This window comes from Necator americanus, chromosome IV (genome assembly GCF_031761385.1).
Source record: "Necator americanus strain Aroian chromosome IV, whole genome shotgun sequence".
In the NCBI taxonomy this organism is placed as follows: domain Eukaryota; kingdom Metazoa; phylum Nematoda; class Chromadorea; order Rhabditida; family Ancylostomatidae; genus Necator; species Necator americanus.
Genome location: NC_087374.1, coordinates 24,503,185 through 24,518,167, shown reverse-complemented (window position 1 = coordinate 24,518,167; position 14,983 = coordinate 24,503,185). Strand labels below are relative to the sequence as shown.

Below are 14,983 nucleotides of genomic sequence, written 5' to 3'. Positions count from 1 at the left end.
TCATCTTTTATTACAGAAGACTATACAATGAGCGAATTTAAGAAAAAGCTGAGATGAATGAGGCTACTTTGCAACACTTTTTTTCTATTTCCTTTCATGTTCATTTTTGTTTTCCATTCCATGAAGTTACATTCGCAAAACGTGTTGAGAACATTCTGCCTTGGCCACAAATTCTATAATAGAACAATTTTTGTCAGATTATGTTCTACCAGTAAGAATTGTGACATTGACAATTAGTCAGTTTCAAGGATGCGTTCTAGCCTTATAATAGATCAATGATGAAAATCTCTATGTGCATTATTTTATTTAAAGCTTTCAACTCACATTTATTCAGTTTTGGCCAAGTAAAGAGTAGCAATAAGTAGAGCCTGAAACGTAACAGTTTCCTGAAAATCGTTTATTAGAAGTTTCGTTCTTTCTACTCTCACAAACAAGATTTTATTTTCTCGAGGAAATCTACTTTGCAGTGATAATTTGCCTGTTCAGTTCACATTTCTTTATCACGTGAAGTCATCACATGACCTACAATAAATAAACAATGATAAAAATAGACCACAAGGTTCACCCGTACACTGGCACTCACCCTAACAATTCAATAGTCATCTGCGAAATGGGTTCAGCGGTGATTATATCTACTGCACGTTATAAGGAAATGCATTCAATCAAATCAACCTCACTTCAAAAAGCTCTCTGCTTAGGCAGGTTCTATCAATACACAAAATAACTGTAAATATCAGTCTAGTGGTAAACAAGAATTACAACTTTCCAAATTTACTACCAAGTGAGTAATTTGCCCGTAGTAAGGCACCTGCAGTTGGATTTAGTCCAAAATTCACTGGGCTCCAGTTCAATGCCAAGCTACTTATCCCATAATTTTCCTTTTGATAAGCCACGTCAATCGATATTTACTCTGAATTAAGCTACAAGTTATTTACTTTTCTTTTGAAGGGGTCATTTTGCACCTCTGTTTCTAATGAATTTTTTCTTCTTTCATTGGAACAAAACCGTTGAGAAGTCGGTCCTCGACCCTATGGATGTGAAAAACCTAATATGATAATCATTGGCGTCGCGAACACATTTTGAAGGCGGGTCCTGTTCTATAGCACTTACAAACAGAACAGTAAAAGAACATACGAAAACAGTTCAGGGGGAATTTTCAATACTGTGCTTACTTCAGCAGTGGATTATATTCAAAAAAGTAGTTTGCGATTTTCGAACTTCTTTTGAACATAAATCCTTCTTCTCTTCAGATCCAGAAGTCGGGATCAACATCATCAGGCAAATCAGTTCGCGCACAAAACCACTCTTTACGTATGTGAGAGTGATGGAATAAAAGCAAGTAAGAGCATGTAAGAGCGATGGGATAGATTTGATCACACATGCAGATGCAGGTGAAAAAGTTGCTTCATCGGAAAATTTCGTCGACAAGCGAATCGTTTTCGTTTCGTCATTCGTAACCGATACAAAGCGTATCTCTTCGTGTGTGAAGATTTGAGGTGTTCATGAGCCATTCGATTTGTGAATTTGTGAGATGTGTAGCGAGTTTTCCCTCTAAAACTGTATTTTAAATCCAATCCTACTACTAGGAAGAACACAGCATTGAAAATTTCTGCAAAATCTGTCTTTAAAACGTTATCAGAGCAGCAAAAAGGGGCGACAAAACTTAAATAACTTGAAGTTTTTCTTGTTTTTTTTTGCATACTAGAATGGGATCCTGTTCGGATTCCCTCGCATGCAATGTACAATCGGAAGCATGCGTTGTTTTGTTGGGAAAATTTACACAATTTCTTAATTTTGATTTTTGCACGGACAGAAATTTTCTAAAAACGGAGCCGCGGCAGTATTTTATATAATAAATGTTCCTGTTTGCTGGTAGCGAGTTCTCAAATCTTTCAAATCATCACTCCAGGAATCTGGGGTGGTACGAATTTTAGGTGGAGTATTCGTATACGGGATAGTAGATTATGGAGAGGAGGGTGATTCCGTCTATTTCTTCCTAAGTGCCTGGAAGATGCGGCGCGTGCACAAGGCTGGCGCGCTCCAATCGAACTCCTTATAGAAAACATCACGCCGGAACGGCTGAAGCCATATCTTCCGGGCCGTTTTTATGGCAATTAGGAAGAAATGGACGGAATCACCTCTCTTTTCATAATCTACTATCCCGTATGCGAATACTCCACCTGAAATCCGTACCACCTCAGATTCGTGGGGTGACGACTTTAACTTTTAAGAGCAAATGTTAACCCTGTTAATAGCCATGCGTCTTCGCTAACTAATTTTCTCAGAATGCTTTATTGATCAAGAATTTTAGATGAATCTCAAAAAGAGGAAATACTCCGAGAACAAAAAACAGATAGCCAATGGATGTAACGAACAATGTCAATATAAGGCCATTGTCCCGAGGAAAGAGTCACCGTTGCAGCGTAGGTGGAAGCAAGAGGTGTTTATTAGGAGCTTTTTCGGAAACATCTCACTCAGTTCCACCTTTTTTAGTACTATGAACAACAGTCTCGTCTTCTTCGGTTATACGAGAAAGACCGAGAATTGTGCGAGTCCACTGAAGAGCCACAGAAGGATGATCGAGAGGATCATGTGCTGCTTCACTGTTGTCTTGCTCTTACAATTTTCTCCTTGATCGGAAATCTCGTTGCATCCGTTCTATCTGGATCACTTTCTATTTTGAGGTGAGTTTATCATTGAGCTCCCGTGGTTGTGATTTGTATAAGGAAATATTTCAGTACTTTTGTGGACTCGATGATGGATCTTATGTGTAGCGGAGTGATGAATGTGTGTCTTCGCCTCATAGGGAAGGCCGACACCTTTAATTATCCAAGAGGGCGGCAACGGTAATAATCTTCTCAGCAGGTTTAGTGATAGGTTTCCACTGCAGCCTGGTTATACATTCACAGTAACGCTAACTTCACAAAGGCTGTTGAGTTGCAATGCATTTGTTTGCATATTTTATTGAAACGTAAATTTTTGCTAATTTGTGATTAGTGGTCGTAACAAAAACTCCCCTGAAACAATCTCTCATTAACTTCTTCAGCTCACTTGGAGCAATAGTTTGCTTAAACCCTAGGTCGCATTTGACTGCGTAGTTACCGAAGTACAGGCATCCCAGGTGTATTTTGTAAAATTGGCGGCACTGTTCTTGAAAGAAATGCTCATCTCTCGTTCATTCATATTTCGTTCACAGTCGATTTTATGAAAGGTCCCGTAATTTTCTCTCCAAAACTCAATGTAATGTCTTTCAATGACGTGGCAGATTTCTATAATTGTCGGTCTTTTTCGCATAATCAAAGAAGCAGAACTGCTGCTAATTATATCAAAGTTGTGGAATTCGAGTATGACGAATGACTTAAAAAAGTCCTTCGAAGACATTTCTTGCATCCATCAACATCTTTCCTGTATCTACAGCGCTACCTCTTTCATCAGGAGACTTCTTTTGGTGCTTTTGTTCTAACTCAGTGTAGAACGAGTTCCGTTATGTTGCAAAAAAGTAGAAATATAAATGAAGAATACCTAAACATTTTAATGAATGAAAAAGTGTTTGGAATTTTTATAAGCCTTAGGTCTTAAAGAAAGTCAGAAAAACTGTTCTTTTCTGTTCCCTTCTTTAAGGTCTTAAAGAAATCCAGCAACATTGTTATCGGCGGATTCTGTTTCTGAGCATTGCTTCTTTGCCATGCACAGCGCGGCTTCAGTAGTCTTATCGTCTTGATCGAATCCAAGAAAAAAAAAACAGACGCTGGCGAATACGCACTGCTATGTTCAGGCAGATGTTACGCAATCCGTTAACGGTTTTACGCATCTTCCCTCCGATTTTGTCGCCCTAGAACATATCCGAACCAGTACTGTTTGACCTTCGTCTAGAGCTCGCGTGGGATCTATTCGCTATTCCACAACTGGAAAATGTTAGGTTTCGAAGGTTTTGAATTGCCTATCAACTCCAAGTGTTCTCGTATATTCTTTTACGACCTTTACGACCCGTCGAAATCGTTCTTCTCTCCCCAGGAAGCCATGGGGGTTTGAGTCTGAGTGCATCCTCATGACAACTTGGGCAATGCGATCAGATATTCTCCCTATAAAGTGAGCAAAGTAGTGAAGACGGTTTTCTGCGGTTTCTTCAAATGGCCAGCCAAAATGTTGATGTTTTTGTGTGTCATTCATCGGTACATCATACTCACTTCTGCGCAGTGTTCTCCTCTGTAGGGATAAAAGGATAAAGTGCAGTGCATCAATCCCCACGGCGATTCGCTAGATAGTTTGATTTCAATTAGAAACCATATGGGACTTATGAACGCATATACACCCTTACAACTTGACTTGCGCAGGCGCACCGACATGTGAAGTGACTGATTTATCCTCTCAGGTAAGTCTACTACCAACTCATCGACCTCGAAAGGAAAAAGGGCTTGGTTGGAACTTGTCAGATCTCGACCCTTCCATCGATCGCAAAGTCACAACTGAAAGTATTACCGACTGCGCCACACCCGCCTAGTCCTTCATTACGGCACACCATTAGCCAAAGTAACGAAATAGTCGTTCGGCTTCTCATCATATAATTGCTAGCAAAGTAGAACTGTTACGTTCCTGCTATAACTTTTGTCTCAGTTTTCCAGTTTTTGTTCAAACGGTGTAGTACATCCGACTGGCGTTCGGACCGCAGCAGTGTTATTTCATTCATGAAGTTAATTAAGAGTGCGTAATTGAGCATTTTCTGGTATTTTATTGGCGCAAAGGATGTTGAGACGACGGCTTCAATGAGGAGAGTTGAAAGAGGCTTCAAAGTCTAAAAAAGCTAAGTGTAGATTACGAACACTGCTGTTACATTAGGTAACTCTCCTGACAATGGAAATCAGATCACTGGTTGACCAGGGCGCCAGCCTTTCATTTAGTGAAAGCTGGCCTTTCCATCACGGTTGTGCTACGCGCGATGTATGATAGGTCCAGGATGATCCGCTTCAAAACTTTGTACATTACAGGCTGCAGTGATGTTCGCAGGTAATTCTGGATTCCGTGAAGGATAGCTTTCCGTGGAGAGCAAGTATTGTATGATAGCATGTCTCAGGGAGTTAGGTATATTTTCGTTAACATCGTCATTTCACAAATTTCGAGAGGAAGAAGAGGTTTCTGTATTTTTTATTTATTTCTGTTTCTGATTCCGTAGTCTCCTCCGGATTTCCTAACATCAATTTTTTTGGACAGAGATTAAAACCTCTGACTTTGTCGGTGGTTGTCCACTTACCGCGGTCGTTGGAGCTGCACAAGTTCAGGCACCGACGACTTATTGCCGTTTCACCAACGTGTTGTCCAGAATGACAAGGTAGCCTCACTGACAGGGACTCCATTGGCACTGTTGACAATAGGCGAACACCTTTTCATGTTACCTTTATAATGCCTCATTCTACTAAGACTTTCCTTCCTTTCTCTTCCCATGCCTCTCCGAATTTCATCACTGTTGACTTGATGACGCCGTTTCCTTCTCAGACGCTCCCTGTGACTGAACTCAGCAGTAGTGCAGGAGACACACACAAAATTTTACATAGATGTTGTCTCTCCGCAGATTCAAGGGCAAACCTTTTCCTCAACGTCAAATTGAGAGCGTTTTTTTTTGCAGTGTCCTGGATAAATTTAGAGGAGAAATTGGCTTCATCCACTCCCTTCCTGGTCCGCAATCCAATATTAATCGACACCTGTTGGGAGTACTTCTTTCTACATTAGTAATTTTGCAGACCTAATTCAAAATTCGGTTGTTGTTGACTCTTTTTTTGAAGCTGTAATGCTAAACTGAGACGAAAAAGGCTGAACCGAATGTGACACCCCGGTAGGTCAAAAGTTTTCGAGGAGAAGCTCTTTGTCAAACCAGGCAAATGTAACTTTAATCTATCTTCTGCTGTTCTTCACCTCTTAAAGAGATTGACCTTTGTTGGGCAAACGATGTGATCAACGACTTCTCCTAAATAAATTAGCAATGATGAAATTCGTCTGTTCGCAAAGGCCTACTAGGCGATTTCTGTGCTCCTATGTCTGCTTTGCAGACAAAGATCTGTTGTTGGCACACCCGACTTGTTCTTTAAGTCCCATCTTTGCAATTGCATCAATTCTGACTGTATCCGATAGCTGGCTTGGTATCTATGGACATCAACGTCTTGAGTTTATAAGGCGTCTTTGTTACAGTCCTTAGTAGTTTGCGCAGGTACTTGAGCAGTTACGTATCCTGAGTTTGAACTTTTTGCGATCCCGCAATCGTGCAAGGGTGCATCTGACGACATTGATATAAACTCCTCAACCAGGATAATTTGGCTGTCAATAGTGGCGGTATAGCGATTTCTAATGCGTGTTCATCAGATATCTTAGTAATTTAGAAAGAGCGGTTTGCTGGAGTTCTTTCGACAGCGACCGACAGTTCAGTGTCACAAGACGGATATTTGTTGCCAGTGATCCCATATTCCCTTGAGGTATCGGATACGTCAGGGTATAAGCTTTGGCAGTTTGCTGTACTGCAGCATCTTTTGCAATATTCGGGGAACTTTCGCCATATAAAGTGTGAGTTATAGTTATAGTTATGGTTCGTGCGTTACCAAGGGGTATTCTCGGATGCCTGACCTGGTTTAGCGAAAAGAGGGACCACGCGCAAGTAACAATCGAACTTGTATACACGGCCCCAAAAGAGAGCAAATACATTTAAAAAAAAACTCGAGTAACGTACTTTGTAGAGGGCAATTAACAAAGGCAAAAGTTAACAAGTTTTTTCAATACGTTTCACTCATATGCGATTGTTATGTTCGAAATAACACGACCGGAATTTATTCCTTAACCTGCATTGCCATTCTGATCCCCTTCTCTCATATTTTTCTAAGTGCAGGTGTTCAGGCTGGAATATGTTGGAGTATTGATATGTGCGATTCTGATGGCTTTCGCTAATGTAATCATGGCTATGCAAGCCTACAACAATATTGCCGATAAATCTGTGAGTAGACCCTTCTCAGCAAATGCAAGCACGACTATATTTCACAAAACAAACACAGAGATAAAAGGGACACATAATAGTGGTCTTGGACAAATACTACTTATTTCTGTATTCAGAGTAAGCCTGAAATGACATTGCTGACAGTGGTAATCATTGGAGTTCAAACCATGCTGAAGGCTCTGTTGTCATGGATCTGTTATCGACATGGTTCTCCTTCTTCAATTGTCATAGCAATGGATTTGAGGTAAAAGAAAAATTACGGCATTCACAAATTGAAGTTTTACAATTACCGTCTACACGTATTATATAAATATACAGAAATGATGTTGCCACAAGAGTGTCTGCCGTCATATTTGCATACATTGGAGACGAGTATTGGAGACTTGCGGATCCAATAGGAGCGATTCTTTTATGGTACGAAACATTATCATATGAGACATTATTGTTCAGATGATTCACGGAAAATACTCTTATTATACATTCGGCGTGGACGCACATTCGGCGTGGACGTGCAACTTATTTGCTATGAGGTGTCTGAACAGTCTCTTCTAGAGCCTTTCATCCAAGCCTTTCATTCCTCCTGCATCGAAACGTTTGTACCAAATTTCTTTGGGTGGACAAGAACTCTGGTGTTACATGTGGCTTCGCTCCGCAAATCATTGTAAGGCTGCACACTTTCATAAACCTTAAGACATCTAAGTACAAGCGCGTGAAACCATTCCGGAGATATGTACTACATTTTCACCAGCAATTGTATCAGACGGCAGTTTTAAAGTTTTTTTTTGTCTTTTTTAGTGAGCGAAGCAAGTTCACAATGTATTTCATTCATAAAAAGGTGAGTATCACGTTGAATCAGGTGAAGCTTTTTGCCTCGTGATGGTTATGTAGGACAGAAAGAGAGAAGTGTGTGCCAAAGATAACGTGCGTAAACTGCAACAAAAGAATTCCACTTGCTGGTAGCACTACCCGAACTGCAGAACTTTGGGGCAATAAAGGATTAAGCGTCTGGCGTTAATCAATCCGCATGGAATGCGCCCCACGTTCACTTCAATTCAGAATCGAGGTTTACGAACGTGTAACTGGCCTATACAATGACTTGCGGTGGCTAGCCGATGTGTTTTGTCAGTATTTTTTATCCTCCCAAACAAGTTTGGTGCCAATTTATCGACCCCGGAGAGACGAAAGACTTGGCGAGCTCGATCATGCAGGAAGCGGGGCCTCCAACCGCTATACTACTCCCCCCCCTTTTTTTTTTGGGGGGGGGGGCAATAAATGAATTTAATTGAGAGATGCACTGTGGCAATCCGTAAGTCTATTCTGCATAGTTAATATGTGCTGCGTTTTGTTGTGCTTCTAACGGACATACAATCGACAGTTTACTTACAGTAAGCCCAGAATGGCTTCGTCCAACTGCAAACCTTGCCCGGGCTACAACCAAGGGGGGAGGGGGATTATAAAATACGAACTGTCGTATAGTTAACATGGAAAACGTCCAAGAAAACTACTAGTGATCTCTTCGCAGCCTTCTGTTAATATTCATTTCTTTTTGACGTCTCCCATAATGCGCATGCAAATTTGGAAGCCATTTTGGATGGTGTGCCACTGTTGAGAGCATCGCAATCGCAGAAAATGAGTTCTAACACTAACAGTGCACGTATGCTACAAGTAAAAGATTTTTAACAGCGCCGTAACCTGTCACAAGAGTCTTCAACGTAAGTTATAGTCGGCTTGAAGCAGCCCTTTGAAGCGTAACAATTGAGATTGAGGAAAGATCCTCGCTAGCACAATTCATCGCTGCAGTCCTAGTGAAGCTAGAGATGGTCCCACCCTAATCTCCACCGCCAGCTCAATGCAGCTCACGCAACTGCACCGAGTTTTAGGTCGATTTGACCTCGCTATAGCGGATTCGGGTACCTATATACCTGCTGTATTTATTATAATTACTGAATTAAGCACAACCATAGCCATATCATGGTTTCGTCACGCGTTAGAGTACATTCCACATTTGGTAGGGAAAAGGGCAGAACAAGAAGAACTCAGCAGAATCCTCAAAATTGCTATTGATCACGACTCTAACATAAGGTGGGTTTTAGAAACAGATCAACCTAATCACATTATGAACATCTATGCATGTTAACTCAGGTGTTTGGATCACCTGGTGGTGTATCATACAGGAGCGAAAGCACTCGTTGAACTACACGTTGTAATGGATGAAAAGCTGCCATTGAAGGTTAGAAAAAGGTTTTTTTTTGGATCTTAAAGAACAATTGCATCTTTCCAGATTACTCACGATATCTGTCATCCGCTCGAGAAGAAGTTGCAGCGTCTAGAATTTGTTGAGAGGGCATTCGTTCACTGTGACTACTCCTGTGATGGGGATTAAACACACACTGTAAATACGTTACTCTACTGCCTGAACTGATATGATATGCTTTGCAAATGGTAGAAAAAAAACCTTCCATATTTGTATATTGGCATACATAGTTTTTTTTTTTGTAAAATGTGGGGACGATGCAAGACTGCGTATTATTACGAAAAATAGAAGTGTTTAGTAACATCTACTTATTTATACTTACGGTGGTTATTCCCCGTATCCAATATTTAATAACAAAAACAATGACATTAACACTACCACCGCATATAGATGTTGAGATTATTTGGTTGTTTACCTACTAGGGCACAGATGTAATGGAGTGATACGAGGTTCTCACTACATTACAGGTTGGAAACAGTTAAAAGCAACCATAAATCAATAAAGCGATACCGTAATTATTCGGAAAAATAAGAAAATAAAAACACTTGATATATTGGCCACAAACTACACCAACAATCATAAATCTTTTAATCAAAGTTAGATGCATTTCGATATCCCGAAACGAACTCATTAGCAAGGTCTTTGTTTATCTCTCGCATGTGCCGGTATATGGGTGCTCTAGGAAATCTAAACAAAGCGGAAGAGTTCCCAGTTATTTGAGCGCTGTCGTAGTAAGAAAAGCATTGGAACTAATAGCAACCCAAAAAAGTGCAAGTGGTAGGTTTCCATGTTTTCACTTTATACGTTCTCCACATGGTAGTTATACTGATAGCAAGTAAGGTGATTAAACACTTGACCATAGTTTTCTTCGCTACATCCACTGTGCTCTTATAGCCCCCCCCCCCCCCCCCCCCCAAACAGCTCGTTTCCTCTTGCGCAATTTGGAGAAATGTTCATCTTTTGGACCCTGCTTTTCTCGTTAACACTCCCAGGTTTTGCACCTACGAATGAGAACGGTCTCTCAAATACTTGCCTATATGCGGTACTCAAAGATACAGAATGTCTTCGTGACGTTTTGCAGGAGTCCAAAAGAATAAATGCCACCTGCAGCACCAGAATGGCAGTCCACCCATCGATCGCAAAGAAAAAGTCCAATATCAGGAATCCAGTACTGAACATTGGATTCATCGTGTAGTTCATGAAAAATACCGTCCATCGCTGCAATTATAATGATATTTTAACCATCCTTTTCCCCTTTTTTGCAGCAAAGAGCTTCGTTAGTTATTACTCTACGACTTCACCATTTGATGGAGGGATTTGGTCTCATTTAAGAGTTGGAAGTAGTGACCAAGTGTAATTCTGCAAATTTGTAGTCGGAGAAAACAATTCTACAGCAAATTAGAGAGGGATAAGGAAAAGAGGATTTGGAGGATTCAAGCAGGTAATCAAATCAAGTCACGAGATGCTTTCGTGGGAATTGTTCTTTCATGAAGAAAGACCGTTGTCGTCTACTAATAACGCGATCTACTTGAAACCGCATACTCAGTAACTGGTATATGAGGATGATATATGATATACTTGACAATATTTTCCCCATCATAGAACAAACGTTCTAATCACCATTTTTCCCTTTTTTCAGTACCCAAGGGTGAGTCGTACTGTCCCATGCGACAGTTTTATTGCTCGTGCTACTTTTTTTTCCGCAACATTGACTTAATATTTAGTGATGAGGTTTGCGATTTCAACACTTACTACTTTGTAGCACTCTTGTTCTTGTATTTATATGGACCAAAATGGCTGAAGACAGAGTAGACAAGCTTGAAGCAGGAAAGAAAGCAGGAAGAAAAATTGATCCTTTTTGAGCCATCCACTGTGGCATAAGCTCGCTGCGGAATAAGATCTGGTCTTTGAGGTACATCAGCAATGTAACTATGAGAAGTTGCGATCCGCTGCGTTAGGTCAACATCGATCCGTTCCTGAACATCAGAAATCGCCCTCACAGCTGTCCTAAACATGTTCCGAAAGACTGATTTCTAGGTTCTCCAAGGGTGAGCGAGAAGACACTAAACTAATATATTTTCACTACCACGTTTTCGAAACCATCGTGTCTTTCACTCACCACTGGCCCACTGTATTTCCACGTTAAGGAAGGACAGCCAACTTGCTTTGGATTTTTCAAGTGTAACCTGTATGTAAGAGGACCGCTAGTTTAGAAGCTCTAAACAAGTGTCCATCTCGTCTTGAGTGAGACATATAATGCAACAGTCATCAATGTAGCGATAGTACAGGAAAGCTCCTCGTTCCAGGATGGATTGTTCTGTTTTGGACATGAATGCAATGGCCAGTGTGGGAGATAGCCCTTGCCCTATGGCCAACCCCTGACCTGTCTGTAGTAGTGTCCTGATCAGCGAAATATAGAGGAGTTTAGGCATTTATCCAGAAGTGTCATGATCGAAATTAGCAATAGCGGAGCGATTTTGTCACGCGGAGGTCCGCTAGTATCACGGCAATGCGGCTACTTAGGTGAACATAATAATTTGGACTCTTCTGATTTCAATTTTAAGTGTAGCATCTTACTGAATGATGGCTTGTTCTGTATGGATCATTTGAGATGATATATTACGAGTGATCTGACTTTCCAGCTCTGACGAACGACGACGTCGAAACGTTAGCCTTAATAAAGTTTGTTAACAATCTTGGCTCTTGCTTCAGCTTGACTATCAACAAGTTGTATTTTAATTGTGTTCTAAGGTTACACATACAAAACTATTGTATATGCTGGTAAAGATACCTCCAGGCATGATAGTGTGGCCGAGTCTGGCCTTGTAGTGAATCGTTGATACAAGCGATCGAATGGCCTATTATTCACCGTATATTAGAAAGACCAGTAAGAGGTACATTCGGCTATTTTTCTACCCTGCTTACACAAACAGCCGTCGCCAACGCCTGAAGATTGTACAACGATCATGCACGGAAAATCAGGTAAGCCGATTCCAGAATGGAAGCAGTTGAGTCTCTAGATAGATAGGTTCTAGATACGGACCGATTCACATCGTCCATGCCACCTACATTGGAAGAACTTGCGAGTCCTAAGCCTTCTTGTAACCTGAGGCCTTTTCCTAAGGATTAGGTGCACATGACGCTACAAAGAAATATCCAGGAAAGAAGGATCACGATTTCCCGATAAGTATGTTCGAAAGGTCAATACTAGATGTAGTCAGTGTTATAAACATTTATGATTTTGACTGTTTCAATAAAGATAAAAAGTGTTCGAATAAGCTATCTTTCCAATTTTAATTAATCTATTTTGAGAGGATTTTCCTTGCTCACGATGTTTACAGTATCATAGGGTTACTATTAATGCTTTCTTACTAATATGTCATAATTGTTGGATTGTTGGATCAGGGATTCTGCTCATGCAACCATTAGGGAAGGATGAGCGAAACCAGCCCTGATCCTCCAATCTACAACACCATCTCAGAGCTTGCCCAGCGGTTTCCCCCACTACGTCAGATTCGTGGTATGCTGCCTTTGAGACATAACTCGCGGTATCTGAGAAATTCAAGTTGGCCTCAGTAACCATCCTTATGCCACTAAGCAGAGATTTTCCTCCACCGTCCAGCAACTGTAGCAGTAAAAATAATCCATCTGTCAAAAATCTTTTAAATACTGTTTCAAACAAACCAGACCTCAACATTAGCTCTCGGCTTTTCGAAAGTTTTAAAGCACTTCGAGTTGCTCGATTGACAGCTGTACCGTCACTTGTTGTGGAACAATTGTGGTGTAAGTTGAAGAGGTGTCAACATGCATTACATTTCCTTAATATTCATACAGTACAAGATCTAGACACAATGTCAAAATTTATTTCAATAGATTACACACGTTTCGATCACGACAACAGGAATGAATTCTTCGAACAGGCAGCTGTGCAAACAACTTTTCAATGACGAGAAGATTATCCCAGGAAGCTGGATGCGCGTACTTCTTAAAATTGATTAGTTTCGCTTAATGTTCCGTTGAACAGATATCCACTTTTTATCGTAGAATCAGCCACCATTTAGTAGTAATAATTCATCTTGAAACTTCCGGGGTAAATCCAGTTCGCAGGGATCTTAACAATCAATACCGCTAGTTTTTTTTTTCAAGAACGCAAAGAACAAGAACAAATACTTACTATGTCCTCGAATTCCTAAAATAATGATGAATGCAACCATAATTATATCCCGTGTGAATTTTCGGTAAAGGATTTTATTTGCAACAAACCTAACCACGACGGTATTGCCACGTTTGTTACCAGAAAAACGGTGGTGCAAAATCATCATCTCAGCGATTGTTCAAAGAGGTGCTAAACATTCGGGTATAACCAAATAGCGGGGTCACACCTACATGAAGCGCAGTTGCGTAAGTGGCTGCGCTCAGAGCGACGCGATATAGCGTAGCGGTTAGGGTCCAGGTGGGACCATTATTACCACTGTAGTTTGGACCCGACTATACTTTAGTGTACACACTGTACCCAAACACAACCTCAGTTCAGTGTACATACTGAAGTATGGTTGAGTCCAGGTTTTGAGTTGACTACAACGTGTTTTTGAAGCTAGTTAAATTCAAGTTTTTAATTGGATGTTTCTTGACAGTATCTGGGTATCTGAAAATATGTGGCTGGGAATTGGAAAACATTAACAACACTCAACATTAACAACAACAACACAAAAACATTCGTTAGACATACGATGAAGCTCCTTTTTTGGCTTAAATGCGTTTGAGCATTGCTACTACTCACTAAATGAGTTCCTATGCATCAGATAGAAATACACCAAGTGAGCTGTCAAAACTTGCACTCATTGAGGGCGTGGCAAAGTTTACCACTTCAACTAATCGTATGTTAATGTATTTATGCGATGGATAATATTATTTGTGAAGGATTCCATGCGCAGGAAGCGGAATCTTCAAGCTTCAGTCTACCACATTTGCGCTTTTAACCTGATCCATATAAGCTGGCGACCACCTGTGGTGGAAGCTAAGCTTCCCACGGAAGGGTTGCTTAGTATGGGAAAAGATCTAACTCCTGTTTCGGCATACACACTGTCACAGTAGCGCACACATTAGTTCCTGCCATTTCAGAAATCGGACGGTATGGGATCGAGGACAGGTGATCGAATCCCGGTTTGCCCAGGACGTCTTTGATACTGACCGAAGGTACACGAGTACAACTCGCCGTGCTCGTCCCATCAATAATTGTTATTACATGGCGAGAACAGTATCCACAGGCGTCGAACTCCTCACCTTTCTCGGAGCTGCGGTGCGCATCAAATTCCAACAAGAGCAATCAGAGTAATCAGAGCAGAAGGAGCGACCTGCGACAGATTGATGTCGGTACACTATTCATGAAGAAGAAACACCATTATGAAATGCAGGAGGTGTTGAATTGTTATGGACTCATCTCCCGTTTTTTTTTTGTCAATTCTCACGAAATCTTGTCATGTCGTATGACCATTCTCGTTTGCAGGCACGGAAAATCTATAAACATTATAAACTGCCATTCACCAATTGAATCTGATTCAGTTGGTGAATGGATTGGGAGCGTTTTGTAACGAGATGTCCTTCTGCAAGTTCGTTGTCGGAGACTAAAACAAACAAAAATTACAGAAGAGGAATATAGAATGTGGAACAAGAGACTGGGAACAAGACGACAATAGTTTCGCTATTCTGATGTCTCTTACTTCTCTCTTCCTGGGAAAATTCTCTTTTCATGGAGA

The 14,983-nt window shown here is 40.8% G+C and overlaps 1 protein-coding gene across 3 annotated transcripts; it reads left to right on the top strand.

Annotated features, from left to right (window-relative positions):
- Positions 1-1,385: 1,385 nt before the first annotated feature.
- On the top strand, positions 1,386-9,356 carry RB195_002554 (uncharacterized protein; the record flags this gene model as incomplete). Of its 3 annotated transcripts, XM_064199865.1 has the most annotated exons (11): positions 2,312-2,440; positions 2,494-2,684; positions 2,739-2,846; positions 6,877-6,973; positions 7,090-7,217; positions 7,292-7,387; positions 7,528-7,634; positions 7,769-7,808; positions 8,927-9,055; positions 9,116-9,203; positions 9,255-9,356. In XM_064199865.1, the coding sequence occupies 11 exons, from the start codon at positions 2,312-2,314 to the stop codon at positions 9,354-9,356; spliced, it is 1,215 nt and encodes a 404-aa protein (XP_064055746.1). The 3 variants fall into 3 exon arrangements, with proteins under 3 accessions (XP_013292100.2, XP_064055746.1, XP_064055747.1); XM_013436646.2 differs by lacking the exons at positions 7,528-7,634; positions 7,769-7,808 and adding an exon at positions 1,386-1,391; XM_064199866.1 differs by lacking the exons at positions 7,528-7,634; positions 7,769-7,808 and having other exon boundaries at positions 2,361-2,423.
- Positions 9,357-14,983: the final 5,627 nt, after the last annotated feature.